Source organism: Strix uralensis, chromosome 8, assembly GCF_047716275.1.
Source record: "Strix uralensis isolate ZFMK-TIS-50842 chromosome 8, bStrUra1, whole genome shotgun sequence".
NCBI classification, from domain to species: Eukaryota; Metazoa; Chordata; class Aves; order Strigiformes; family Strigidae; genus Strix; species Strix uralensis.
Genome location: NC_133979.1, coordinates 17,108,156 through 17,135,595, shown reverse-complemented (window position 1 = coordinate 17,135,595; position 27,440 = coordinate 17,108,156). Strand labels below are relative to the sequence as shown.

The 27,440-nt window shown below is 38.2% G+C and overlaps 1 protein-coding gene across 3 annotated transcripts; it reads right to left on the bottom strand.

The window, feature by feature from the left end:
- Positions 1 to 412: 412 nt before the first annotated feature.
- Positions 413 to 25,671, bottom strand: SH3GLB1 (SH3 domain containing GRB2 like, endophilin B1). 3 transcript variants are annotated; one of them, XM_074876436.1, is made up of 11 exons: positions 25,500 to 25,671; positions 20,759 to 20,900; positions 18,025 to 18,153; positions 16,163 to 16,296; positions 15,683 to 15,775; positions 13,540 to 13,626; positions 12,097 to 12,120; positions 7,684 to 7,773; positions 7,064 to 7,164; positions 1,863 to 2,094; positions 413 to 887 (listed from the first exon to the last, which is right to left on the bottom strand). In XM_074876436.1, the coding sequence occupies exons 1-11, from the start codon at positions 25,569 to 25,571 to the stop codon at positions 780 to 782; spliced, it is 1,212 nt and encodes a 403-aa protein (XP_074732537.1). In that variant the 5' UTR covers positions 25,572 to 25,671; the 3' UTR covers positions 413 to 779. The 3 variants fall into 3 exon arrangements, with proteins under 3 accessions (XP_074732537.1, XP_074732538.1, XP_074732539.1); XM_074876437.1 differs by having other exon boundaries at positions 13,588 to 13,626; XM_074876438.1 differs by lacking the exons at positions 12,097 to 12,120; positions 13,540 to 13,626 and having other exon boundaries at positions 25,500 to 25,669.
- Between the last annotated feature and the right edge of the window lie 1,769 nt (positions 25,672 to 27,440).

The window sequence follows — 27,440 nt, the reverse complement described above, 5'->3', positions numbered from 1 at the left end:
TAGCAAAATGCAGTGTTTAATTTAACGTAAAGGCTGACTTGCAGTTGAAAGAATCTTAATAATTACTAATCAAACTGAATTAGCCTCTTTTCTGGAAAACAATTAAAGGGGAAAAAATACAAGGCAAGACTAAAACCAAGTCAGAACATATGTCGCTAGCTTGTGTCAATCTACCTAGGTGCAGTTTAAAATCTCAACATACTAGCAATTTGCCTTAAATTTTCAGCAGAGAGAAAACAACCGCTTTCGTTTTTCAAAGGTGATGAAATGCACAAGTTACTCAGTAGATAGCCATATATGCCTCAGCACATTTGAACTCCACAAATGTTGGGAACAGAACCATATGGACTTCTTTAAGGTTTATGTTTCACGTTTGGTTTTGGTTATTCAAATAATGTGCATTACACCTGCATCAGTTCACAATAAGTTTATTTTATGTGAAGAAAAGCTTTGCCATTAATGAAAAATTTCAGTAGAAAACAGTACCTCCTGCTTTCAATCTAGATTACTCAAAAGTAGAAGCTTGTATTAGTGAAATCTTCAGTAGAAACAAATCTGTAGGAAACATGTTCTTGGCACATGAAGTAAAAGCTTTAAACACATTAAGTTTGAATACAGTATTTACCATGCAACCATGCTGGCAGAAAAGCCAGTCTGTAATGGCTGGTATTTGTCCCTCAAGACAGTAACATGGAAGACACTTAAACCTGCTTACATAACGTTAATTGTATATAAATATGGTGTCGCCATAATTGACAGTCTGTATTGAGGCCAACCATCTAGTTTAGCAGTTCTAAATAAGTAATAGGCACTTTGCCTTTCTGATTTCCCCTTTCACCCATCAGCCAGTCTGAATCCATGCCAGGGATACTGTACACTGTTATCACCTAGAAAACAGAAACACATTATTATAACCTTGCCTGGAAAAAAAATAAGAGTCTACCTTCATGTGATTTCCAAGGTCTTAGAATTGATACTAAATAGAGCAATAGTTAAATACAGCATTTAATATAAGCATCCATGGAACATAATCGAGTGCTCATTAAAATTATTTCGCTGGTCCATGGAAAAGTAAATATAGTAGCATATTTTAAAGTCCCTTTTTTTCTGATGCTATTCTATTCATTACTGGTTTTTTCCTATTATTTTTTATCTATATATCAACTTTAACAGGAAATCTAAAAGCAAGTTCATTGGATCTTCAAGTGCATGATTGAAAGACAGATGGTGTTGATGAACTGCAGCTTAAGAGAGAACCTTAGGCCACAGCTTCTAAGTCACTGTCTAGGTAAATATTTCTATTTGACTTTTTTCTTAAGTAATGCACATTTAAAAAAACATAAAGTCTGAGAACTTTTTTGTGGATGCTCTTCTTCAGAGTTAAGCTACAGTGACATTACTAGGTGGAACTCTGTTCTAGCACCCTGCTTCATTGTATGTCTCTGCCTGCTTTGTAGAGGTTCTCTGACTTAAGAGTGCAATTGAACTGGAACAGAAATAAACAGCACAACCACCACCATCACAACAAGTAGTGGTTGTATTTTCATATTCTTCCCTTCTCTTCTTGTTTGAAAGACTAATTGAATTGATAACAGTGCTAAAGGCGTGGTTAAAAAGTAGACAGCAGAATCGCATCTTGATTGCCTAGCAAATGTTCTTGCAAGCTAAGCTGGTGTAACAAATGTTAACTCTCACTATAGAATATTAGAGTATATAGGTACAGGACAACGCTCTAAGAGTACAACTGAAGTTTAATTAAAAAATCAACTACACAGATTTCTTGATATAGCACATCTTAACTGGCTAGTCACAAACATTCTGATTTTACTTTTAAATGATCAAGTTACATAGAAAACTCTTACCTCATCTGCAAGTAGTGATAATTCACTGCTGTTTGCAGCATCATAATCATAAAGAACTCTAGCTTTCCTGCTGCCACTTGACGACCTCAGTTCACTGATGCCTGAAGTAACAATTGAATTGCTTACTGAAGGCAACGAAGCAGAGGCTGAGGCCAAGACTGAGGGAGTAGAAACACTCTGCACAGGAGTTGAGGAAGACTGATTATTGTTAGAGAGGAAAGTAGATGGAAAGCTGTGGGAGAAGACAAAATGAAAAGACTTTTGAGTGAATCAGTTCTACGTGGGGAGATACACATGCCTCCATGCCCAAATTAGCATTCTTGCTTTCATCCTACAGAATAAACACCAGCAGACAGCAGTAATAGAATAGCACTGATATTTGTATAAACCTAAATAAAGATTTTTTTCTGACCTGTAGTATAAATCAAACCAATATACTTTAAAAAGAAACGCTGCCACCTTAAAAAAACTTGATAACGGCCTCAAAAAATAAAAAAGGCAAAACCAGGAAAGCACTGTTGGTCAGACTTGGTTCAGACTGTATTGTAATAAACATTTCTTTTGACAGCTCTGCCAGTAAAAGTAGTTTCCACCTCCTCCTGCTCATTCCTCAATTATGTGGCTGCACAAAAGATTGTGCTGGTGAACCAGATGAGGAAAGTATAATGCAGGTTAAAAACACAGCCTCCCTCTGACAGAAGAAAAAAATCCCCACAACTATTTTTGTAATCTAAATCAGCTTGTTGATTCGGCTAGCTGCATGCTGTAAAACAAAAATATCTGTTATACTAAAGATGAACTTCTATAAACTTAAGCCCCGCCTTTCTAGGTCAGGCTGCTGCTTGTTCTGTGCCAGCTATAGTGCTTGCTAGACCCTTCCATTAAGTCAATTCAACTCATTAACCTGCCTGAAAAAAAAAAAAAAGGGGGAGAGTAGAAAAAAAAGTCTATAATCATCTACTAAGTTAATGAGCTGAATCACAAAAAACTGTGATGAGAGCTAGAGCAGATACAAGGGAAAGGACAGAATAACACGGCTGAAAAGTGGAAGGAGCGGGGAGGAGAGTAAAGCAGCAAGTGAAGCATGAGGAGCTGTGGGATTGGGTCACCGTCTCGTGTCACTCTGCCCTGCATCCTGGGATGCAGTTCCATGGCAGACAAAACTTATTTATTTAGCAGTTGATGTAGTTATTCATTGTCATCTTCACTGCCTTCCTTTGTTTCAACACTCATCTGATTCTACCTTAAAAGCAGGTCAACAAAGATTTTGAAAAGTGGCAGAGCTGATGCAGGTCAGCAAGTAGTTAGACTGAGTCAGGATGATGTGGAACTGTGGCTGCATTTCCTTCCATTCTTTTAACAAGTCTACACATCAACCAGTCAGTCAATTCCCACACGTAACTCTCCTCATCAGTCCTTCTACACAAACGCTTTTTCATTAACATCCAGGATGTGGACATATTACACCCCACCCCCCACCTTTTATTTTTTCCCACCTGTCAGAAAACACAATCTCATCTCATCCCTTCCCACCTGTGCTCCCCACTTAAGTATGAAGATGCAGTTCAGTGACAACTTTAACCATATAAATCAAGATCACTGTATTCCCACACCCATGTCTGCAGCATTACTGATCCTCATATAATCATAAGAGGAGCTAGTTTAGGGAGCTGATGCAGGTGAAAACTGAATCAGTATAATGACTAATTTTTGGATTGTACAGCCATGAACATAGGTGAAATTGAGGCAGCTTAAATCTGTATCAGCTGTAGCAGTACTGGCACACAACTTTACAGTTTCACACTATACTTAATCTGGTAAATTTACACTGCCACCAAACAGGGTGGCCCCACTCCTCTATTCCTTTATTGCACAAATGTTCATTCTCTGTCATTTGAGTCAGATCTAGCAATCTGTTGCTGATTCAACAGAGCTGATTCAACAATCTAATAAAAATCAAGAAGATTGCTAACTTTCAATTGAACAGCTTGTTAAACATGCTCACCTTGCAGTTGTATCTGTTTTATCTGACTGAAGGCAAATAGCAGGAGTGTATTGTCAAGGACAGAACTAGCCCCTTTATGGTTAGACTGAATTGCATAACAGAACATTGGGTAGACTTTCAGGAGAGTGTTGTGAGTTTAGGTAGCAGTTTACTACCATCAAAAGGAGGAAGTCCCACTTCCCGCTCTGACTTACCTTGACCTCATTTGATCATAAAGAGCTAGTTCAACTCACCAACTAGAGACTGTAACTCCACCAAAAAAGTGTTGGGTTTTTTTTTTCATTTGTCAGACCACTTTTTTCAAACCAGTTCACCATGTTCCCAAAGCAGATCAAATAAGCAGAACAAAGGCAGGAAAAGCTAGACCCCACATTTTTCAGCTGTGCCTCATGATGTGCTTATTACTTGATTAGTTGGCATTCAGAGGAATTTAATTTTAAATGGCAATCAGTTGTTTCTCAATACTGCTAAATTACTGTTGAGTATACTGCTAAACCTGTTCTCTGTTAACACAGTAATTACTTGTAAATCATTCTGCTCAGTTCAGTCACTAGTTTGTACAGTTAGTGGAAAACCAAAGCTTTACAACCACTCTGTCAATCAGTAAAAGCATTAAGTCTCACTCTTTTTGCAAAGCCATATGTAGGCATGTTACTGGAAAGTTTCAGCTATACAGAGGTTGTCTGGGATTTTTTTTGAACACTTGAGTAGCAGGAATTTCACAGCTTGTAGAGTAGGGGACTAGTAATGGGTAATTTGAAAAAATAATGATGCCAAAGCTTAGGTTTGGCTGCCAGGGAAGCTGAGAAAATTCAAAGCATAAGCAGTTATCAGCAAGAAAAAAAAAAGCAGCCAGAGTACCAGGATATTTGAAATAGATTTATTTAGTTCATTCTCGGGAACTAGAAAAAAAAAAAAAAAAAAGAGATTGCTTTTATGCTGGGAGATTTGATTCTTTAAGCAGCCTCACAGGACGGGTAGGCAATAGAGGGATAAGCAGCTGATGCTGCCTGGAAAAGAAACATCCACAAAACCATGTCTGTTTATATAAAGAGAACTGAGCACAAGTTTTACCCCCACCTTCCCTACAGCTGACTCTGGAGAGTACATGAGGAAACTCAGTGCTCAGCTTTGGAACCCGCAATGTGAACCAGCTTAGGGTTTATGCCCTGGATTCTGACCTAAGTAAAACACACAATATGCATCTACTCCAAGAACCAGGTTTCTGTTTCAAGCAACAAACTATCCCTCTTAGAGGTTGAACACCTTTGGTTCACTAGTGATCTCAAAACAAAAATAAGTCCCTCGCATCTCTTGGCTTTCATATGAGAATATGACACAGTGACATTCTTAGATGTGTGAAAAAAGTATGTGTAACCCAGCACTGTATATCCCTTGTTAACCAACAGAGAACTGGCAAATACAACCAAACTCCAGCTGAGCTGCCTAAGCTATTTATTTGGTACTATATCTGTTTACACATTACATAGGAAGACCACTACATATACTCTGCTCATCTGTTTATTTAATGCAAGTGCTATGCACCGTATGCCTATAAACTGAGGAACTCTTCCAAAAGACAATCCACAACTTGAGACCCTGTCCCAGTTCTCTCCATTATAGTTCAGTGGGGCTTCCTTGTATAAGGAAAGACAGACATGCCCAAGATTTAATATCATTACTGTTTGCCCAAGATTTAATATCATTACTGTTTTAATCCACATAGGTAGAGAAACTTCATTTGGCTGTTTGAGGCATTTAGGATTTTGCAAAGCTTGCATGCTTTTGGTCTTCTAGCAGTCATAGTAATTTTATCAAAAATACTAACCAGATCATAGCCACATAAAGACAGTATTTTCTTCAAATAGGCTTTTTTGTATCTGGTAGCAGTTTACATAAACTTTAAACAAAGACAGCTGTTCTGCACATGCTATACATCCTAAAGCAAAAGATTTTAAAGAGGCATATGTTCTTCCCTAGGTTAAGGCTATTATGCTTAAAGTTTTCTGTTCGGTAAATATACTAAAATAAGAGTACAGATTTTAAAAACATCCTCTCAAAATAGTTGTATAAATATACTTCACTTAATTTCTAATTTAAGAGGCACCTGTCCTTAATCCAGTAAATGTTTATTTTCAAGCTTTCAGTTCTACAACTTGCATTTATGCACTAACAAATTTTATAGCTGAATACATCTTTCAATGGAATGTAACTTTAAAGATACAGCTTTTTTAAAAAAATCACCGTTTTAAAGACTTTTTTCTAAATGTCTTTAAACTATCTATTCAAACAAACTGAGGAAAAGAAATCAAACACCACAGGAAGTTCCAAGTCAGAAAAAGGACAAGATTCAAGAACACTTTTGTTTTTACTTCCTCATCATGAAAAACAGAGATACTTTATAGAGACAGGTATTTAGAATAGACACTATAGTAAATTTCTAAGCACAGATAATCCTTCAATGCATATGCTCACCTATATAAAATGGTCTGGCATAACCTTCTTTGTGAACAAGAATAGGGAAACTTTATGAAAAGTAAGCATGTAGATCTCTTTACATCACCACCAATCAAAAAAAGAAAGGATTATAAGCACAAACTGACGTCAGACAGTTTCTTCTCTTACTTTAAAAATGCTAACCTCACAGACCAGTAAGACTAGACAAACTTGCTCATTCCACTGCAAGTGCTTTGGATTCCCAATTACAGATATTACAAAGTACATTCCTCCCTATATACAATATCTATGCTGGCAATTCACTTAACAGTGGAGACTTCAGTTTCATTGAAAATCAGGTAGTGCCCTGTAGCAACTGCAGAGGTAACAGGAATTTACAGGCAGTACAAAAACTTGTCCCACATTGCACAGCAGTTTTGTAGTACAAAGCATAAGACAACTGAATGATTGCAAGTAAAGCCCTAGACAGTCTTTTTTGTGCCACTGAATGAGGTTACCATGGGCTCACTTTCCTCAATTACAAAAAACACAAAATCTCAATCAACCTTCAAAAGGCATTAGGGCTGTGTGTAGGCTTAGGGAAGTAGTTGCACTGAGGTAATTACCCGAGAACAAATGTATTTCCTTTCAGTCTAGCATGCCTGTGTGTTCACCGCTGTTATATCAGTGTAAGTTTTCTTACTATTCATAAGCACTTAGAAAAAAACTGTTTTTTCTGAAGTTTTTACAGTGTTACTACCTTCCAAGTTGTTTCTGAAGATCCAACATATACTGGTAACATTGTGCATAATAGGTCATCTGAGCTTCAACAAAATCATTCAAACAGCGAAGATGATGTGCCTATAACACAGCAAAGAATTCAAGTTTTTAGTCTGTAAAAGTACTATGATGCATTAGAAAGACTGGTCTCCTAATCAGGTGCTGACACACATAGGGATTTACGCTACATAGGCATAGTGCCTGGATTTACCAGGTAACGGGGATTAAGTGCCACAAAACTTAACACATTTGAGCACAAAAAATAGGTGCTGTACAAGCATCATGCCGTTTACCTATATTGTTTTCACAACAGAATAAGTATTTTAACACCTTTTTGTGGTTTCAACATTCAGCTCATCTGATGAATGGGAAGTTGAGTTTAAAGGATAAAAATAAAGCTCCTGCATTCTCAAGGTTAACAAGAAACTGATGCTAAATTCAGTGAATACTAAACTAGAATTCAAAAAATAAAAAACCCAGAGTTGTCTGATGCTTTAAGGCATTAAAGTGAAAACTTGTAGCTAAGCACTAGTGCTTAGTGTAGCTAGCACTAAGTGCTCTGATTTTGACTTTCCACCTCTGCTTCATTTGGGTACTCACATGTGTGCTGCTGATTCCTTCCAGCAGAAGTCTGGTAATCTCTGCTTGACGGTCAAATTCACTCTGAGTAATCCGTACTTCCTGTTCAGACTAAAAGTAAGGATGCACATCAGGTATTTGTACAATGCACTCTGTTACACCTTCCAACTGCAACAGTTCCATCTTATTCAGAGCTACTCATACAAACGTATTAATCACAAGCGTAGGTGTTTGAAACGTGCTTTTTCTTTGCAGATCTTTACTAGGCAAAAAGAGTAACTGTATTTGGGGTTCAGAAATGTTGAAGCCCTGTATACACAACAAACAGCTTTATCATCAGACACCTACCAGTCCATGTATGCAAAAGGAAGGCATTTTTCTGGCAGCAGTAGTACCCCACCTCTCCCAATAACAAACCACACATCCACTGGCGTAAGTGTCTGCACCAGGGCTTCTGCCAGCATAGCAGCAGCAGCCAAGGACAATGTAATTTTTTTCCATGCTTCCAAGTTAACAGAGCTCTGACCAAATTTAGGGTAAACCTCAAATTATTTTTGTCAGGTAATTTCATAGCAATCAGCTGTACATAAATCTTTGATGCTAAGTTTTAACAGGATATTTCACAAATTAATGTCTCATACTGGCCACCAAGCTGCTACAACTATTTCTGGAGCTTGTAATTGAGGCATCTTTAAAAATAAGTAAAACTGAACTATAGCATATGTTTTAACTTCAATTAGAGTAAAATTTCTATTAAAATTATTGAATTTAAGTTTTGTATTTAAGTAATTCAAATTTATTTCTTGTTACATTTCGTTATCAGCAATTTTAAAATAAGTTAACAATGTTATAGCAGTTTTAAAGGACTTCAATCTAGCACAAGCCAAAATTAGTTTATTTTTTGGGGGAAAAACAAAGGACGCTACTCAAAACACACAAATACATAAAAGCATGTGTTGAAATATCTAAGATTTTCTGTTCCAAGACAGAGCGTCCTCAACCTGGAATCTGGATTACCTTGCCTCAGTGCTTATGTGCATTTAGCACCTTGTTTCTAAAAACAAACCCAAAGGCAAAAATCTGCATTAAGTCCAAGATGCAGCAGTTACAGTTCTAAACAAAATGCAGTAAGGAACTTAATGAGGTGATACCGATAAAACACTGGTTTCAAAAGGATGAGTTTGCAAACATTCTGCTCTTGCATTCCACTAATTTTAATCAATACGAAAAGTCATATGGAAGGATCTTATAAATAAACACAGAAGAATGATGCAGTTATACAAGCAATGTTTTTCATCTGAAGTCACTGCAGCTGGGAAGGCTTACACATTAATTAAACAGTGAGGAAGCAGCTATAGAGTACTGTGTGTTTCTTACTTAAAACTGAGATAGCAGTGTATGTATCAAGTTACAAACTAATTAGGTTTTCAAAGTTCGTTGAGGCAAGAATCTTTGCTTGGAATTTTCCTATTAAATCTGTATTAATACCAGTGAAATCCATCTGGCAGTCCCTGAGAGACATGTAAGAACAAATTGAGGAAAAAAGCAAATCTGATAGCCAAGAGGGGAAGAAAAGCATTCCCTTCTTTATTAGAAACATCTCCAGTTCCTTAAAAAAAAAAAAAAAAGGTGCTAAATCATAGGTAAACCATTTATCTGGAGATAAATAGTCTAGTCTCTTGCTTCTCTGAAGTCAGCAGTTGCTAATGTGTTCTGTTCTTCCTGCCAGGTAAGTAAATACATGAGAACAGGAACTAATAAAAAGGGGAAATATCCATCAGAATAATTCTATTTGTTTCAACAACATTTTAGCAAGTCAACTACTTTCTATAAGAAAAGACAAAGTAAGTAATGTGGTAACATATATTAACTTAGCCAGCACAGAGTGACTTTAAATACATTGCTTTACAAAAGCCCAATACACTGGTTTTGTAGAGATTTACATAAGATTAATATTGTGATGATGTGTTCAATCTGTTTTGCCCATCCCTATTTTCAGTACTGCTGGCTGAACACAGCAGGACAGTGTATCTATTCTACACCTTGTGGTAAAGGTGAAAAACGGTTGACTTTCAATTAGGGAAGTTTATGGCCTGATCTCTGTTGTTTCTGATCAGAACAAAGAGCTCAAAATACAAGCTTAAATTTTCCAGCGACCCCCAGCTGCAGGCACATTTTGACTTCAGAACAATTAGAAGGCCTGACTGGGTATCTCCCATGAAGATCCCTCAAAATGGTACTTGCTCTCCAAGTTCAGAATATGAACCCAGTTTCTGAATATGAATATTCAGAAATTCATCATCTCCCTTCACATAAGCATATATGACCTCTCACATACTGTGCAATCCTGTAGATAAGGGATAACACACAATCATAAGGGCATAGGAAATAAAAATCACCTTCCTAATGTTGTTTTATTAGACACACTATTAGTAAAACAGTGATAATGGATATATTCATGCTACCCAGTATAGCTGGGCCTCCCTGTCTCCTTTGTAGTCAAGCCAGACAGGAGCTCCTCTTGATGCTCAAAACCTCAATGTGCTGAACACACTCTAAAAGCCTCTGCTCTTTCCATTCACTACATCAGACACCTCAGAAGACTCCTAACAAAATCCATATGTTTATAAAGTGTGTAACATTGATACCTACCCCATGTGTTTTATAGTATTTAGTATCCTCTAATTCCACATTTCAGAGGGGAAGTTAAACTGAAGAAAGTTTGTCATTGATACCACGCAGATCTTTTGTTGTAACAAAAAAAAGCCTGTAACTGATCTAGAGATTACTGGACAGTCCGAAATCCTTGCTGGGAAGCTTCTTAGGTTTAAACTGAAAACATCTACGAATCTCTTCCTCCCACTTTCAAACACAAAGGGACAGATTGCCTTTGGAAACCTGGATGGATTACTGTTCTTTTGGCAGAACATGTGTTATAGTTCCTTCTCAACAGTGTCTGCTTTTTATATGCTTAATTAAAAAAAGAAGGAAACCTTGGATTATATACTTTATTACAAGATTTAAAGCTTTTAGTCTTCTTTATGTTATGGTTAAGCACTTTGTGTTATTTCTTTTTCTCTCCAAGACACAGTCTGTTGGATTTTACTATCTTCAAAAATGCTTGACATCATTTCTGAAAAGCAAGTAGTTCTATTCGTCATTGTCTTACAGCTTCAGGATTAGTTTTTGTTACAGCAGTACTGCCCTCCTGCCATCTTTTTCCCAAGATAGTACCAAGCAGTCCAGTGAACAGTTTGCTGCTTCCAAACTGTTACTTTACTTAAATAGTAAAATAATTCTCGAACTTTCGGATCAAAGTTGATCTAACCCTTGTTTTAGAGTTTAAATTCCTCCTTCCCCCTAATCTCTCACACTCTATACATACAATCCCATTTGCACCATAACTCACAGAACATTAGAACAGAAAAAGCTTTATTTTCTCTCACAACTCCAAGATTTACCCAAAGCTCCACATCCCAGCTTCTAATAGCAACTCCTTACACGTCCCACAGCTGCCTACCTGGTCCCCCTTTAAAAACCATACTCCAAAGTCCCTGCTGTCCAGCTACCCTTACCTTCTCTTGCTACCCTTAGTTTTTATTTCCCCTCCTCTACAAAAATCCACTATGACATTTCTTCTTAACTGTTAGCGCAGCTTCTCAGAGCCTGTTCCCAATACTGCTTTGTCAGAGCCAGTGAGCCTGAGAACAGCCCTTCTCATGGCACCAGAGCAGCTATCACCTAACACTCCATTCACTCCCCTGAGTTTGTCCCTGTGCAAGGGATGGCGTGACAAGAGAAGGCTGCAGCCCCCAGCCCAAGGCTAACGCTGTATTTATGAACCAGCCTTCAGACCAGGTGCAGTTTTCAGATGTGCCTACCTCCTAACTTCAGTCACTTAAGATAAACACAGCATTCTCTAGTGACACTGGGGAGAAAGGCAGGGAACAAAAAAAACCCCCAAAACCTCCAAAACAGTTTTGCCAAAGTTTCTTGCATGTAACCCAGCATTTTAGTTACTGTTCTATGCTCTGGGTAAAAGTTGAAGATCAGTATTTTCCAAGACAGTTTAGATGACTAGACCTCAACCTTTTGGAAAATTTTCAAATAAGCTCATTCTCAAGAGGTCGTTTTTAACAGTATGCCATACCAGTAAATTTTGAGAGACAAGTCCTGTAGTTCTTTTTCTATTGTATCTTATGATTCTCATGTGACAAGTGACAGTCAGCTAGAAACAGTTTACTATAAAACAAGCCCCAGGCATTGTTTCACCAGTAGAGTTTGAAAGGCCCTAGAGGGAACCCGTGTATTCTGATGTAATGCATCAGGCTGGCGCCGTTAGACTGAAATCGACAACATGCAATATCCTTTATTACATTAGACCAGCACAAGTTATGGTTTCAGAATTCTGCAATTTCTAAATTGTTTACTTACTTTTGTCACTTCCTCAGCCCATATCTAGTCAGCATTAAGAGTGGGGAGGGGGAAAAATAAAGACATACAAACTTAGACATTGGTCATACTTTAATAGAGGATGCAACCGTACTTTAGCTTAACTGCTTTCCTGTCCTCAGGACTTCACAAGGATTTGAGGAATGCTATAAGTCAGTTGCCCAAAGCCCTTCATATACAATGAAACTACAATGAGTATGGATAGCACTACATCTGTGAAGTAAGTTAGATACTGAAGAGCATATGACTTGTAGAACTTACATGTTACAAGAATTTATTTAAAACAAGCTATTACAACATAAGACATAACTGCTTAGAAAAATGACATGAATCAGACAAACTAAATTACTTTATGGAGGAATTTAAGTTACCTTAATGTGTTAAAATATTGGAAAATTATGGAAAGCTATTCTCATTTTAACACCATGTTAAGTAAAGACTGAAACAGATGAATGATTTCTCTTGCTAATTTCATTACCGGTTTCCTATTTCACAAGCATTTTTACTGAAACTTAAATTTAATTAAAAATGCTACAGAGGTATCAAACCGAGTATTAAAGTAGTAGCAAGTAGTACAGCCAAATCATAGAACTGCAAGGAATTTACTCTAGAAGTTAATTACTTCAGCTTGCTGTTCCAATTCCCTCTTGCAATGCAGTTCTCCTTTAACCTTCATTTTCTGAAGTTGTAAGAAGATGACACAATCAGGACTTTGGTAGGAAGAAATGTGTATAAAGGTTACAGAAGCAAGTTGTAGCAAAACAAGTTTATTCATTCTTTTATCTGATCACAACTGAGAAATCTGGAACACTAATTGAGATGAGACCCACTACACTGTGTAGATCCAAGACCCAAACCAGAACAGGCTGAACAATGCAGTCCATGTTGTACATAAGTAATTAACCCCTTCCTTTTGCACTTTGACAATTATGGTGCTAAAACCAGCTGCATTCATGAGTTCTTGCAACAAGTTTAGGATATACTGTCTAAGTTAAGCCATTAATTTACGTGACATTATTCAGTTTCAGTTATTTGTAAAACATTGCTTGAAGGGAATAATTTCTACATATTCTTGGCTTTTTCACATAATTCACTCCTACTCATATTTTAAAAAATAGGAAAATTAAATAATTCCTTTCCCTCCAACAAGTGAAATTAATTTCAGAAGTGATTAAAAAAAAATCAACTCCTTTGCATCCTAAGTTTACATTCATAAACTCATAGAAATTCAAATATAATACTGTATACTTCAGATTATCAGAAATATTCTGATAAAAACAGCATCTAATGCTGTGCTGACGTGTATTTAGTACACTGGATCAATCCAGTTTGGAATGGAAAACATCTAAAACAAGACCAAAATGAGCTGGATAGCAAGAGAAAACATTTGATAGGAAAATGAATGAACACAGGAGGCCAACAAACCTTTAGCCATTTTACATGCAGCAAGTTGAGCACGTAAGAGACATTTACCATAATGTTATTCTCTTCAGGCTGAGAGGTGTTTAGTTGCTTAAGTGCATAGATAAAAGACAAAAGCAAGTTACAACACTGAATATAGCAGGTGAACAGATTATTGGCACAAAGCACTGCAAGTTTAAGCTAAGCAAGACTGTGAACTGAATATATATAAAACTGTTTATATTTCTATTTAAAATACTGATCTAATTCACTTCAGTTGTACAGTAAGCATGGAGAATGTAATTTCATCAAATATTAAATGTTTTTATAACAGAAAAAAATAATCAAATGCAGATGCAATTTATCACTTTATCCTGTCAAAGAAAGTAGTAAAACATAAAAGTTTTCATCATAACTCGATACACTTTGCTAACTTATCAGTTCCCCACTGTTTGTCAGATACCTTCCTTTATAAAGAAATGAGCCAGCAGAAGATGAACCATTTGAATCACACCTATATCCAGGTTAGCTCTCATTTCTATATTGTAGAGGATAAATTAGAGATGCTATTTTTTCACTTCTCTGGGAATTCTACAAATCAATACTGCTTAAACATGTACTCTGCTGTTAAAATGTAATTAAACTAGAAGTATACAGCACTAAATTTGTGTATAAAACTGAATTACTTGCTATATGAATATTTAAGAATGGTCAAGTAGTAGCAGCAGCAACTGGCAATAATTTTGTGCAAGCACCAAACTCTGGGTGATTATACCAGTGATGGAACTAAAAACTCAAGTGTAGAGCCTTTCTTTTAATAATAAGCTCAAGAGGAATAATTTCCTTATGGTCTTTCTATTGCTTTAGAAAGTAAGGTATATACCTACTACTATGCCACATAGGAAGTTAATAACAAAAATACCTTTTTTTTTTTTTGAAACTTAACTCTGAACAAATCCAAGCAAAGAAATAATTTACTATCCATTGCTTCCAAATTCCACTGCTAGCTGACCAAAATCCAGCTCTGTTCTCCATTGTTACTCTTACAAATTAAGAAGGCTTGACAAGTAGAGAAGTAACTTTTTTGCATAAAATGTACATAATATAAGGGAAAATACGTGCATGGACTTAAAATACAGACAATTTAAATACACAGGGACAGTGTACCTGACATGGAGGATTGAAGAAGCAAAACTGTCAGGTAGAGATGATGTTTTCTTAGAAGGATCACCATCCGAAAGATGTGAGGTGCTTCATCTATAAAGCTCAGTCTCAGAGATAACGCTTCTCAGATCTTTCAGGACAGTGTTCCGTTCAGAAAAGCCAGCAAAATCTGACAGTCCCACTCTGCCTCTTCATCATGTACACCGTCCCTGTGTATTTAAATTGTCTACATTCCTTCAGCATCTGTGTGCATGGCCCCTACTGCATTAACCCTTATAGGAAAAAAATCACTATCTATCATTAACTACTGCACTTTTAGGAATGTAGTCAAAAGATAGCTATGAAAAATACTATTAGCATACCCTGCTGAAATTACGTACATTCAATTATCTATTCCTCCATTTAGAGGCAGTTTAACAGTTTAAAACACAAAAGCTTTTTAGTTTATAGTAACTTTAAATTCCTTGAACGTGCATTTCTTGAGAGAATAAGAATGGTTAACAGATGTTAGTTTAAGAGTCTTGCCCTGTTTGGCGGTGTGAAATAGTAAACAATATAGAAAGAGTAAACTACAAATATTTCTGATATAGAAAAGTTAGGTATAGATAGGTTCATCAGTTGGAAGTAATACAGATGCTCCAACACTTGCACAAAATTAAATGCCAAAACTTGACCTCTGAATGATTTGTATTTACAACCATCTTGGCAGATTGTAGCAAGTCATTTTTGGCAGTGTAAGTGCATCTAGTACGGAACAAGGGGAGAATATTTACTTGGGTCAAGTAAGTTCAACTTGATGGAATATCTAAAAATAGAAGACTAACACCTTGATCAGCAATTCGCTTTTGTTTCCTTGTGTTCCTCTGAGGCATTTCTTACAAAGTATCTAGAAAAGCAGTAAGGGTAAGAACTCGGACTGGAAAGATAACCAAGTAATTAAGTTTATAAATAAGTATCAATAAGTTTGAAAGTTATGGGCAAATTAAGAAAAAATTCTACTTACTGCAGCTCGAGCTTCTGCAACTTTTGCCTTCTTCAATCTGGTTTTTGCTGCATCCAAATCTAGTCTTTTATTTTGTAATAGTTTACGTTCTTTCTGAAAGCAAGTTAGGTTAGTTCATGAGAACATGTACACATACTTAAAAGCAAAAGTCTGTCTACTTGGAAATTTTTTAGTGAAATATCACATACAAAAAGGTTCTTCAGCTGAAGAGAGGCAGAATTAGATCCTAATTATTCTCACACATTTTATTGTCAAGATACACAGTTTTAATAGAAGAATAGTTACCAAAAAAAAGTTTTCAGAATAATTTTGATTTTGCCTGGTCAAAAGGAAGAAAAATACACCAAGGCCACAAATTCTACCTGAGTTTTTCTACATTACTTTGAGGAAAGTAATAATGCACAATTATCTACTACCTCAATTTGAAGATTTACAGTTACAATTGTCATGAAATGCTGAAGAATGCACAATTCAACTTACAGCAATAGTTTTGTAGTCTCCTTCAATAAAGTTTCTTAGGGGAGTGAGAAAGTTTATAGCAGAAGTTTGAATTAGTTCTCTGTCTGCTGTCCCAATTCGCTTTTGTGTTTCTCCACATTTAATGAGTGCATTTCCTGCAAAGGAAAAGACAAAAAAAGTTAGCTTCACAGTGATTCAAGCAGGTGGTTAACAAAACAGGTTTCTACACACAGGAAAGTTTAGGCCAGCAGTTTGAAAGATAATCCAATGCCATCACAAGGGCTTTCAAAAGAAATCTGAATCAGCTAAAAAAAAAACCAAACACCACAAACAAAAAAACCACACACACACCAAAATAAACAGCCACCCAAACCAAACCAACCCACACACCAGACCAAGCCATTTTTATTAGTAACAATCACATGTCAAGGCAAGATTTCAATGAGAACGGATACAGCATAGTAAAAGTGGTACTAACTACAGCAACTCCATTGTGAACATCTATTTTAGAACTGGATATCATACCCACTTACTTTAATCCAACAACCTCCTCCCCTTATATCACATTTTAGTTTAAGTCAGGAGTAGTTGGTAGCAAGGAAAAAACTTGCTTCACTACTGGAAAATAATGTGCTTTTCCCCATTCCCATCTACTCCAAATTCTAAATACACATTTGTATATTAATTGAACAATACTTTGAAATTTAGTTGCAAATTAGGTATAGAAACCAGAAGTATCAAGAATAGTTATTATTGTGCTTCAACAGGCTGACACTGCTGAGTTATAAAAGACACTAAGTTTTCAGAGAACTAAAAATATTTTGTGACATCACATGAAAGCTGACAGTGTATCTGTGATAATAGTTTACGTTACTCGCCTGAATTCTAAAGATTCCACAAGTTAAGGGACAGTCTGCCTGTAAGTACAACTATTAGATGTCAAAAAGCAAGACTTGAGGCTGATGATCAGAGGAAGGCCACAGATAACAGCATAAAAGCATGTAGAAGTAAAAGGAACAAAGCCTGCCATTATTGATTTCATATCCATAAGTCTTCTATAAAACATTTACTTTTTTTTTAAGTGCACTTTCTTTCTTTTGAAAAGGAACACCATTATTTCCAGTTATAAAGAACTCATTCTTCCCAGAAGTTTTCCCTCCCATTGCAATTCTGAAGAAAGCAACTAATAAGAGCTAACTATCAGATTTTGATTGCAGACTGTATTATATATACAGACACCTATGTCAGTTGGTTAAGTTAAATTAACAGCTAAATCTGGTATTAGCAACTTTAAGAGCTGTAGAGAACACCAGAATTACACTTTATAATAAGTAGCAGTGTAAAAACATTAGATATAACACCCGCAACCCTCCTGTCATAGGTACATAAATTTGCTGGAGAAGGAAGAAAATTTAGATTACTTTCTACACTCTTATCTTTAGCAAAATATTATATATTACAAAAAGCAGGAATACTGTGAAGTTAGAGAAGCTTCTTACTAAATAAGTTAATTTCAGATAATGTTTTCTTCCACACCACGAATAAAATGCATGTGTTGTCAGATGTGCAAACGTGTTCCTTTAATGAGGAAACTGAATTCCAGAATTATTTGTTCTGGTAAGAAAATTATCCATCCACAAAGACAGTTATCATTCCAACAGCAGGTTCTATTTCTAGAGATTTGGACAGAAACCTCATCACTGATCTCCTAATGCTCAAAGTTATACAACAAGTCATCTCAAACTGATACAAAAGTCATTGAACTGTTTTATCTAGAGGAAGACAAGAAATATCATTTTATGTGGTCAAGAAAAACTACATCTGTGCATTTCCCCCCCCCCTTCATTTCTGCAACAAAAGACATACATTTTCCTTCCGCTTACCGTAGGCTGTTCCTGGGCCAAATTCATTCCCAGCATCAATCATATACTGGCCTAGTAACTCTGGATTATTCATGCGACTTGGTGCTTTGCGGTCCAGCTTCTCATAGACAAATTCCTCTATTCTGGCATCTAAACAATGTTTATTTGAAAAAAATACTGTCATTCAAAACACAAGTTTGATATAGAAACAAAAAAAAGGAAAAATAAAGAATTTCAAAATCCAGACATTAAACTAAACATTAAATGAACAATGTTAAGCTGAAGATACTGTTCTTGGAAACTGACTGTATTCCATGTTTGTCATGTGTTTCTTAGAGCCATTAGTGAAAGCAAGAAATTATACTTTTCCTCTCCCTTCTATCAGCCTATTTATATAGTTTTTCAAAATTTTGTCCAGAAGACTTCACTATAAAAGCATAATAGAACACTTCTCCCTAACAAAACCAGTCTTTTTTTCCCCCTCCAGGAAAAAATTGTGAAAATTGTTCACTAGAATTAGCAGTGTAGGAATCAAGTTCAACAACTACTGTAGATTCCCAATGAAGTTATTCTGAAAGTTTGGTAGCCCCAGAAATTATATCCTCTCTCTCCCACTTTCCCTGCTTCCTTGAAATGCTCTGAAACATACCACTAAAGATATTAGAAAGTGTTTCATATTCTCATCTTTCCTTAGTTTGAGCAACAAAATTATGAAAAAGACTTTTCATGACTATATGATCATTAATATCCATCTATCATAATATTAAGCAACAGTATGCTGCTCAGGTGAAAAAGCTTCACAGACAAACAGGAACACTTAATTAGAATAGCAAACCCCTCAGATACAACACACAATTTCTCTGACCAATTGTTTTGGCTTCATAGCTAGCTCACTTTATTTATGCAGTCAATATGAACTAATTCCAGCCTGTGATAGTACAACCACAAAGCACTCTCCAATGAGCAAACCTGCCACTTTGATGCAACCAAAACCAATACTGTTAATTAGACAACTTTCATCAGCACTGGATTAAATAACTACTCTCTCACGAAGGTCACAAAAAGTAACCTGACACAGACAAATATGGGTGCCAGTGCATTCCCTGGAACCAAGGGTGAACCAAAAATTATCCAAATTCATTCTTTTTTCTTTACCCGTAATATTTATTTTTGACTAAGTGACAAAAGACCTGAAAATTAATCTAAAATTATTGGACTATTACATGGGTCTGACCTAAAGGTACAATTAAAATTGTGATTGAAAGTCATTTTTCCTTCCCCAGACAAGGTTGCTCCATTAACAACCAAAAGCAGCTCTCTGCAGTGTGCAATAGTCCTCCCAAGCAGGCTGCCAAACAGCTGAAGTTACATTCACAGACGAAGACCACTGCTTAACACTGAGTGTTTTTAGCCATCAGAAAATTGACTGGTCAGCATAACTGAGATACTACCATATATTATGCTTCAACTGAATCTCACCATTCTACCACACACAGTTCTACCTATAGTTAGCGATTCAACATTCTACAGTTACAAGTTTCTGAAAAAGTCAATACATATTGCAAATACTGGATTAAATGAACAAGACAACTATTTCCTCTGGCCTAGACAAAAGTAGAAATTTGAGCTGGAATATTCTGTAAACTCTACTGCATCTTTCCCACATGATTAGTTGCTTTGGTTTTTATGTTTGGTTTTAAAATACTGCTTTTATGCAACTAAAGGATGCAACAGGCTTTCAAAATAATACTTCAATTATCAGCATTATAAGAGAAGTGCTATCAGTGTATGATTTACCTGTACTAATAAATCCTAACTCAGTACGTCATTACAAGGAGCATATTTATGTTTTCAGTGCAGAGGTATTAGCAGTATTATAATTTTATCATTTGAGCAAACCTAAAGGAGGTTTAGATTTTTTTTTTTTTTTGGTAATAGTAGTTCACCCAGTGGCTAGCAACCAGGTCTTGACTTGAAATCTAGATTTGTACACTAAGAAAATTTGTACAATTGTCACAAATGGCCCAGATAACTGGAGGATGAGAGTCTGAAACTGACATCCTCAACACTACTACTCACAGCAGCGATTTCAGAAACAAATAAAATTAACACACCAGAACACTACATTTCTTCTACCCATGTTTCTTCTGTTATTATTACAGCAAGAGATTCACCACTGATGAAAGCATATTTGAAACTTTATTGTATTGCCTAAGTATGGTGTATAAAATGCTGGTAAATGATAAAGACTCAGCATCTGGAGAAAATCATTCTTTAGTAAAAGAATTGTTAAAGACAGGTATTTCAGTTCATCTTGCCTGCTTCAAACTGAGTTGTACTGTGCAGACAGGTTAAAGTAATGAAATTTCTGGAGCCACTGCATCTACTCCATGTAGAACTTCAGAGTTCTTACAGCTACCTAAGATTTCTGGAATTAGAGTGGGAAATTGAATTAAATAGGAAACAACTCAAAAACAAGTCAACATGAGACTGACCAGAGTATGGAATCAATACTATAGTTTAAAGAGCTCTGTCTAAAGCTTTCTCCATCTGAAGGGTTAAAGAAAACCAGCAACTGGTACAGTGTCTCTGATTCTGAGTAGCTCTTCAAAATACGCTTTCCCTAACTCCAGCCTTCAAATTTTAGAACTACTATATTTAGTCATAACTTATGCAATACCTACTGCAGTAAACATTTACACTGGGAAATCTATTAATTCAAAAGTTGCAAACAAAAATGTGAAGGGCTCCTTACTTGGATTTGGCTGCAATAATACTTCTGTTTGTTTCATTATTTTTTCTGTCCACAATTTAGTGCATTCTGCTTTGCTGAGAAGGTTCTCCAGGTGAGCATCCAGTTCAGTCTTCTCTGCTTGACCAAGCTTTTCTTCCGTGAACTACGAGTTAGACAGGTTGAAAATACTCAGTTAGTTCACAGAAATAATTTTCCAGGACAAGTTTAAGGCAGTAACTATCCACTCATATTAGTTGTAGATCATGTTTTCAAAGATATAACTGTTACCACTGGGTAAATAAAAATCTAAGGATAAATTTGAAAGTTGTTAAATTCAACAACACACCCTTACTATCAGGAAGAAATAAAAAAAAAAAAGAGGGAGGATGTTAATCAGACCAAGACGAGGAAGGTAATTTACAACATTATAAAAAAAAAAAATCCTCTGCTCTACTTGGTACTGAGAGTTCTCACTTGAAGCATTTTGTCCAATTTTGTGCAGTGCTCCTTGAAACATGAGTCAAAAGGAAAGAGAGTCCAGAGGTAACGAAGACAATTAAAAGATTACTTCAATCTTGTACATTTTGTTATTAAGTTTGTCCCTTCTTCCACAGTAAAACGTGAAGACACAACAGCTTCTCATTACAGCTACCTTTAAAAAAATGTTGTCCTGTCCACAGCAAACAGGACAAAAAGTAGCAATTAAAAGTTCAGCATGAAGATTTAAATTAGAATTAGACATTAGAGAAAGCTTTTAAAGACAGGGATTAAAAGCTAAAATAGGCTTCCATGAGAAGCTGTGGAATATCTATCTTTGCGGGTGGGGGATGTTTTGCTTTTTAGAATATGACAAATCAATGTTTAATGAACTGTTTAGATATGACTGATCCTATTATGCCTTACAGAAACGGTAAGGTGACCTCTGCTGTTCTCTCCCAAGCTTTCAGTGACAATGCAATACAATGTCACTCCATTTAGCTAAATAAATCCAGCAGACAATTCATTTCACTTGATATTAAATTCACGCCAAGTCTTATTAATCCACAAGTCTTATTAATCCACAAGCAGTTTGTACTTCAATCCCAGTTCTCTGGGAGAGAGGGAAGCCACGCGTTTCACATCAGGGAACCAAGCAAAACCGGAACTGAGGGTTTTGCCTGCCTCTCTTCAGAGCAGTAGTTCCTCATGATGATGATGATCTCATCACTTGACAGCCTGTTCAAAGTCAGGCATTTTCAGAAGAATCTGGTTTATGAGTAAATCCCTAACAAGCTTACCAATTAAGAACATAATAGGACTGGAAACATTTTTGACTGTCAAACTTCATTCTTAACAAGTTCATTGGTGGGATATTTAACTTGCAGTAAGAAACAAGAATACAAGTAAATTGCATTGTCCAAGTTAGTTTTAATTTCCATCACATGTAAAATAAAACCAACTTTGATGGCATATGCATCTAAAGTCTAGGTAAATGCTGTGGCATTTGATGTTCTACATAAAAGCAACTGCCTTTGTGAGAAATTTCAGTTGTAGTATAGGGAAGAATGGAATTTATTTATGGATGTATTACTACTACTGTTTAAAAGGCTGTTTAAAAAGATGTCAGTTACCGTAAGTTGTTCTCAAAAACTTTGTACAGATTCATCATAATACAATATTAATGGTTTTGATATTATTTTTATTAATTACAGAGAAGAGTATTTGCATATAAAATAGGCTTTCCTATTAATATTTCCATAAATCTCCTCATCAGTGTGAAGTTTGCAATGTTAGATTTCACATATACACTTAAAGGAAAAACTATTTTAGCAATACTGAGCAGCATGGTAAATAGCAGTTTGACAGAAGTATCATTTCCAGCATCAATGTAATGCAACAACTGATTTCCCATCTCGGTTACCTGAAACCTAAATTTGAACTGGTCTTTCTGTTTTATGTCCTTTTTCAGACATTACTCCAACCCTTAAGGAAAAGAAAAAATAATAAAGGCAGTGCTATGAATCAAGAATTTTTCCTCTGCTTAGAAAAACTCTTCCAAGATAGGCAGATACTAATGATCTTCTACCTTGATTAGAGCTCTGAAAGCTTTGTTTTTCTTTTTATTAAAGCTTAAAACATGTCATACAGAGACATTTAACATAAGCACTTGCTGGAACAAATCACATCAGTAAGCCATCTAATCCATCCATCTATCTTTATTAAATTCAAAATATATACACAAGTTGCCTGAATGCGACAGCTCACACAGAAGGAAATTGTAGTGTTTTTTATACAACTGGGTTATCACAGTCCAATTGACATTTCATGTCTATGCTGCAAAATTACTAGAAGGAGAAATTACATTAAGATACACCTCTAATTTCAGGTAGAAGTCATGAACAATAAAAGCGTTTCGGCTACCAAAGAGCAAAAGCCCAGCTTATTCCCAACCGCTCACAGGCAGCTTGTCCATTACAGAGCCTGGCAAGAGAAAGGATTTGCATTCCTATTACTACACTCTATGGCATTATTTATTTCACCTCAAATACCACTAACTATAACCATTTGCTACTTTGTCCCACAAATTGCAACTACTGCAAGACTGCCTGAGAACCACTCCTTCAAAGCATTTTCTGCCTGCCAGAAGGACGTTGTAGGCTTTGGATGAAGATGGCCAGTAGGCTTCATTTTTCTGTCGATTACAAACTAGAATACAGTAGTCTGAACACAGTACAATCTCATCCACAGAAGGAACAGGTTTCCTGGAACTCAAATATCAGGTGGTTGTGGGTAAAACAGTCCCAATCCCCTTGTAACAGAAAAGTCTGAGAAGCCTGTGAAACACTAACAAGACATTCACCATCTTATAAGTTGAAATGGAAATTTTAAGTGGTTTTCCTATATACCATTTCATGCTGCTCAACTGTTTCATACGGTTTGATGGGTTTTTTTTGTTTCCAATATCCCAAAACAACCAGTGTCAGGTCATATCGCGTCATCAGCGATGCCTGAACATCAGAGTTTAACTCAATACACAGAACTGTAATTTTTACTGGAGGACACAAAATCTACACCCAGAAGATATTAAAAAAAAATCCACAAAATCATTACCCCTTAATAGTATCTGTAGGCCTTACACAGTAATTTAAAAAAAAACTAAAACAAAACAGGGGAAGCAACAGTAGCACACAGAACATGAGCTACTCATTATAAGAACATTTTAGGTATTTGCCCCTCACTCTCAATGGTTTCATTAAACTGCTCATTTTAGGGGAAAGCAGCAGCTGGTAGAGAGCAAAATCATTAGTTTCACATTTCCACTGAATTTTAGTTTAGATTAAGCAGATAACTAATGTAACTATCCAGATGTAAACCAACAATGCAGATAGAGCATACTGGAGTAAACCACAGTTCACACCACCTTTAAACCATGACAGACTGCAAAAACCTACATTAGATTTAATGCAATAAGCTGATTTAAATGTAAAAAGTCAAGATAAAAGAGATGAAATCACAAGGTACCATCACAGGATCTTACAATGAAGGGTGAACCGCATCTCCTTTTTCTCCTTGTCCAGAAAAAAAAAAGGGAAAGGGGTGGAGGCTGGAAAGGAAGAGATGGTCTAGGAAACATGTAGACCTGGAAGAAGCCGGGGGAGGGCGGGGCAGGGGGGAGCATGGAAAGACCTCCCTCCCTCAAAGAGAAGCCACGACTGCTTTAAGTTCATTTAAATTAGAACAACAATGTTTTCTGACGAGTTTGCATTTTCAGAGCTCTGCTGTGCTGATGATCATTGGTTCTGCTTGAATATTGAGATTTAGGGCAATACATCAGACCGATCAGACCAGATAACAACTTTAATCATGTTCCAAACCTGACTGTGACCCAGCGAGAGCTCATGAGAAACCGAAGTGGATTACTATGCACTGCTTGGACGTCCACCTCCCGACAGGAAATCCGTTCAGGTTTGATTATATAAAGAAAGGGGATTACGGCTCAAGACAACAGCTAAGGAACAAAAGCCAATTATAATGCCCTTAGCGTGAAGAAAGGGGAAGACCGATTCAGAAACAATGGGCTATCAAACAAAACCAAAAAGCCTGAGCAGGCAGATACTTTCACGTGTGCCATCAGAGCTCGTATTTTACTGATCAGTCAGCGGGATACGTTTTTAGCAGCCAGTAAAAATACAAGCTTATGTCAGGGAAGACACACCTTTGTCCTCCTCACACATAAATTCCGACTGTATCTCCTCGCAGCTGATGGCTGCTCAACTCGTCCCCCCCAGCCCAGGCGCCTTCTCCCCTCTGACTGTGCTGACCCTGGGCTGCCTGAGCCTCCCCTCGCCAGCCCTCCGAGGGCGGCTGTTTTGCAACCAGCCTGGACGAAACCCCCGGGTCCCGCCAAGCCCAGGGCTCGCAGGGGACCCGGGGGGAAGAAGCTGGCTCGCGAAGGAGGCGCCCCACAGCAGCACACCCCAGCCCGGCCAGGCCAGAGATCCGGGCTCACCGCTCGCCAGCACCGCCGGGCCCGGCGCTCCCTCAGAGCTGGAAGCCCCCGGCGGGCCCAGCCGCCAGCCCAACCCAGCCCCTCCCGGCCGCTGCTCCCCCGGCCCGGGGCGGAGCCGAGCTCCCCGGCCAACGCCCCGCGGCGGGCCCAGCAGCGGCGGCGGCCCCGCGGAGCCAGCTCGCGGCCGAGCCCGCCTCCCCCGGCAAGGGCCGCGGCGGCGAAGCCCAGTCCCGGTGAGGCCCCCGCTGGAACAGGCGGGTGAGCGGGCCGTACCTGCACGGCGCGGCTCAGGAAGGTGCCCGCATCGGCCGCCAGCTTCTTCACATTGAAATCCATGATGTTCATCTTCGGCGGGGGAGGGGGCGCTGACTCAGCCCGGGCGGCGGCGGCGGCGGCGGCCGCTCCGGCCCGTCCCTGTGGGGAGCCGCCGGGGGGCGGTGCCAGGCCCGGCGCGGCGCCGCAGCGGATTGGCCGCTGCCGTGGCGTCAGCCGCAGAGCCCGGATCGGCCGGTGGAGCGACGGCCGCACCGCCCGGCCCCGCCCCGCCCCGCCCCGCCCCTGCCCGGCCCGCGCCGCCTTGAGGGGGCGTGGCGTCCCGCCGCGGGAGGCGGCCGCCCCTCGCGGTCACGGCACGTGCCCCCGCCTCAGGGAGCCCCCGCCGTTGTCGGCGCGCTCCAGGGCAGGCGGCAGTGGGGGGAGTCTCCGCCCGCCCGCCAGCCGTGGGGAAGGGAGACTCCCCGGCGCCGGTCGAGGCCTTTCCCGTAAAGACCAGCTGGCAGGGCGGGGGGAAAGGGCAGAGTCCTCTTGTGCGGGCGGTGACGGCCCGCCCGGGCACGTTTGTCCGCAACCCCGGGGAAGTGTGGCCCGGCCTGTCCCGCCGGGGCTGGCAGCCTTGGGCCCGGCTCTGAGAGGAAAAGTTCCCTTCCCGCTCCCATTTCTTGAAGCCAGAACTTTGTAAGCCAAATGTTGTCTTCATGAAAAGTAGTTTTCGGATAGGCTGTGAAAATGCTGGGAAAAGAATTTTTAAGAAATCGTTTAGAAAAAGGCAGTTTATTAAAAGAGCTTGTTTCGGTAAGTGTGTACTAGGTTGCAACTCTAAAGTAGCACCAAAGCATCACAAAGGCAGCAGTATCTGAAATACCTTGAGTATGGTAGTGTACTTAATGCCAGCAATCAAGGAAGTTAAAAGAAGAAAATAGTCTCTAATTTCAATAATTTCCATTATTTTAACATCATGATTTTCAAATGCTCAAGAGGAAAAGAAAGGATCTTTGACATGGGCTAGCAATTAGAAAATATTTACGATGTGGCATCATTGGCAACAAGCTAATATTTCCAGCTTGAAAATGATCCTGGTCATTCAGTTAAGTAATTTACCTCATAATCCAAATAGTAAGTAATGTTTGGCTAAATTTGATAAAGTTAGAGGAAATCCTACAGCATTATGACAAGAAGTGAATCCCAGAGAAAGGAAGTAACTGTAACAATCAAAGCAATCTTGCTTACCCGCCAGTCCAGGAATTAAAACCAAAACAAAACCCAGGCTGTATAAAGTTCCCATTGTACTTTAGCAGTGATAAGGAGAGGGCCTGGAAGTTATTGTGTGTATGGGTTTGCTTTGCTTGAATATGTTTTACCTTTTTCAGCTTTTATTGTCTCACAGATGGGTGTAAGTATTTGTATATAAAAACTATATGGCAAGCTTGTTTCCATTTCTTAAAATGAGTTTTACCGATGTATAAAGGTCTCATGAGTCTCTCTTGCAATGCTCAGCACTACATTGTCATACAAGAGCTGATTACAATTTCTTGTGATATCAGTGTGATAGGACAAGAGGTAATGGCCTCAAGTTGCACCAGGGAAGGTTTAGACTGAATATTAGGAAGTATTTCTTTACAGAACGGGTTGTTAGGTGTTGGAATGGGCTGCCCAGGGAGGTGGTGGAGTCCCCATCCCTGGAGGTGTTCAAGAGGCGGGTTGACATAGCGCTGAGGGATATGGTGTAGTTGGGATCTGTCAGTGCTAGGTTAATGGTTGGACTAGATGATCTTCAAGGTCCTTTCCAACCTGGATGATTCTGTGATTCATAGGGCATGCGAAAAGACAGCAACATCAAAGATTTTAAATTTGGACACACAGATGCAAGTATTTCTCTCCATGGCCTTCATTGGCACTAAGCATCAGCAGTTCCCATTGATGGAGTTCCATATAAAG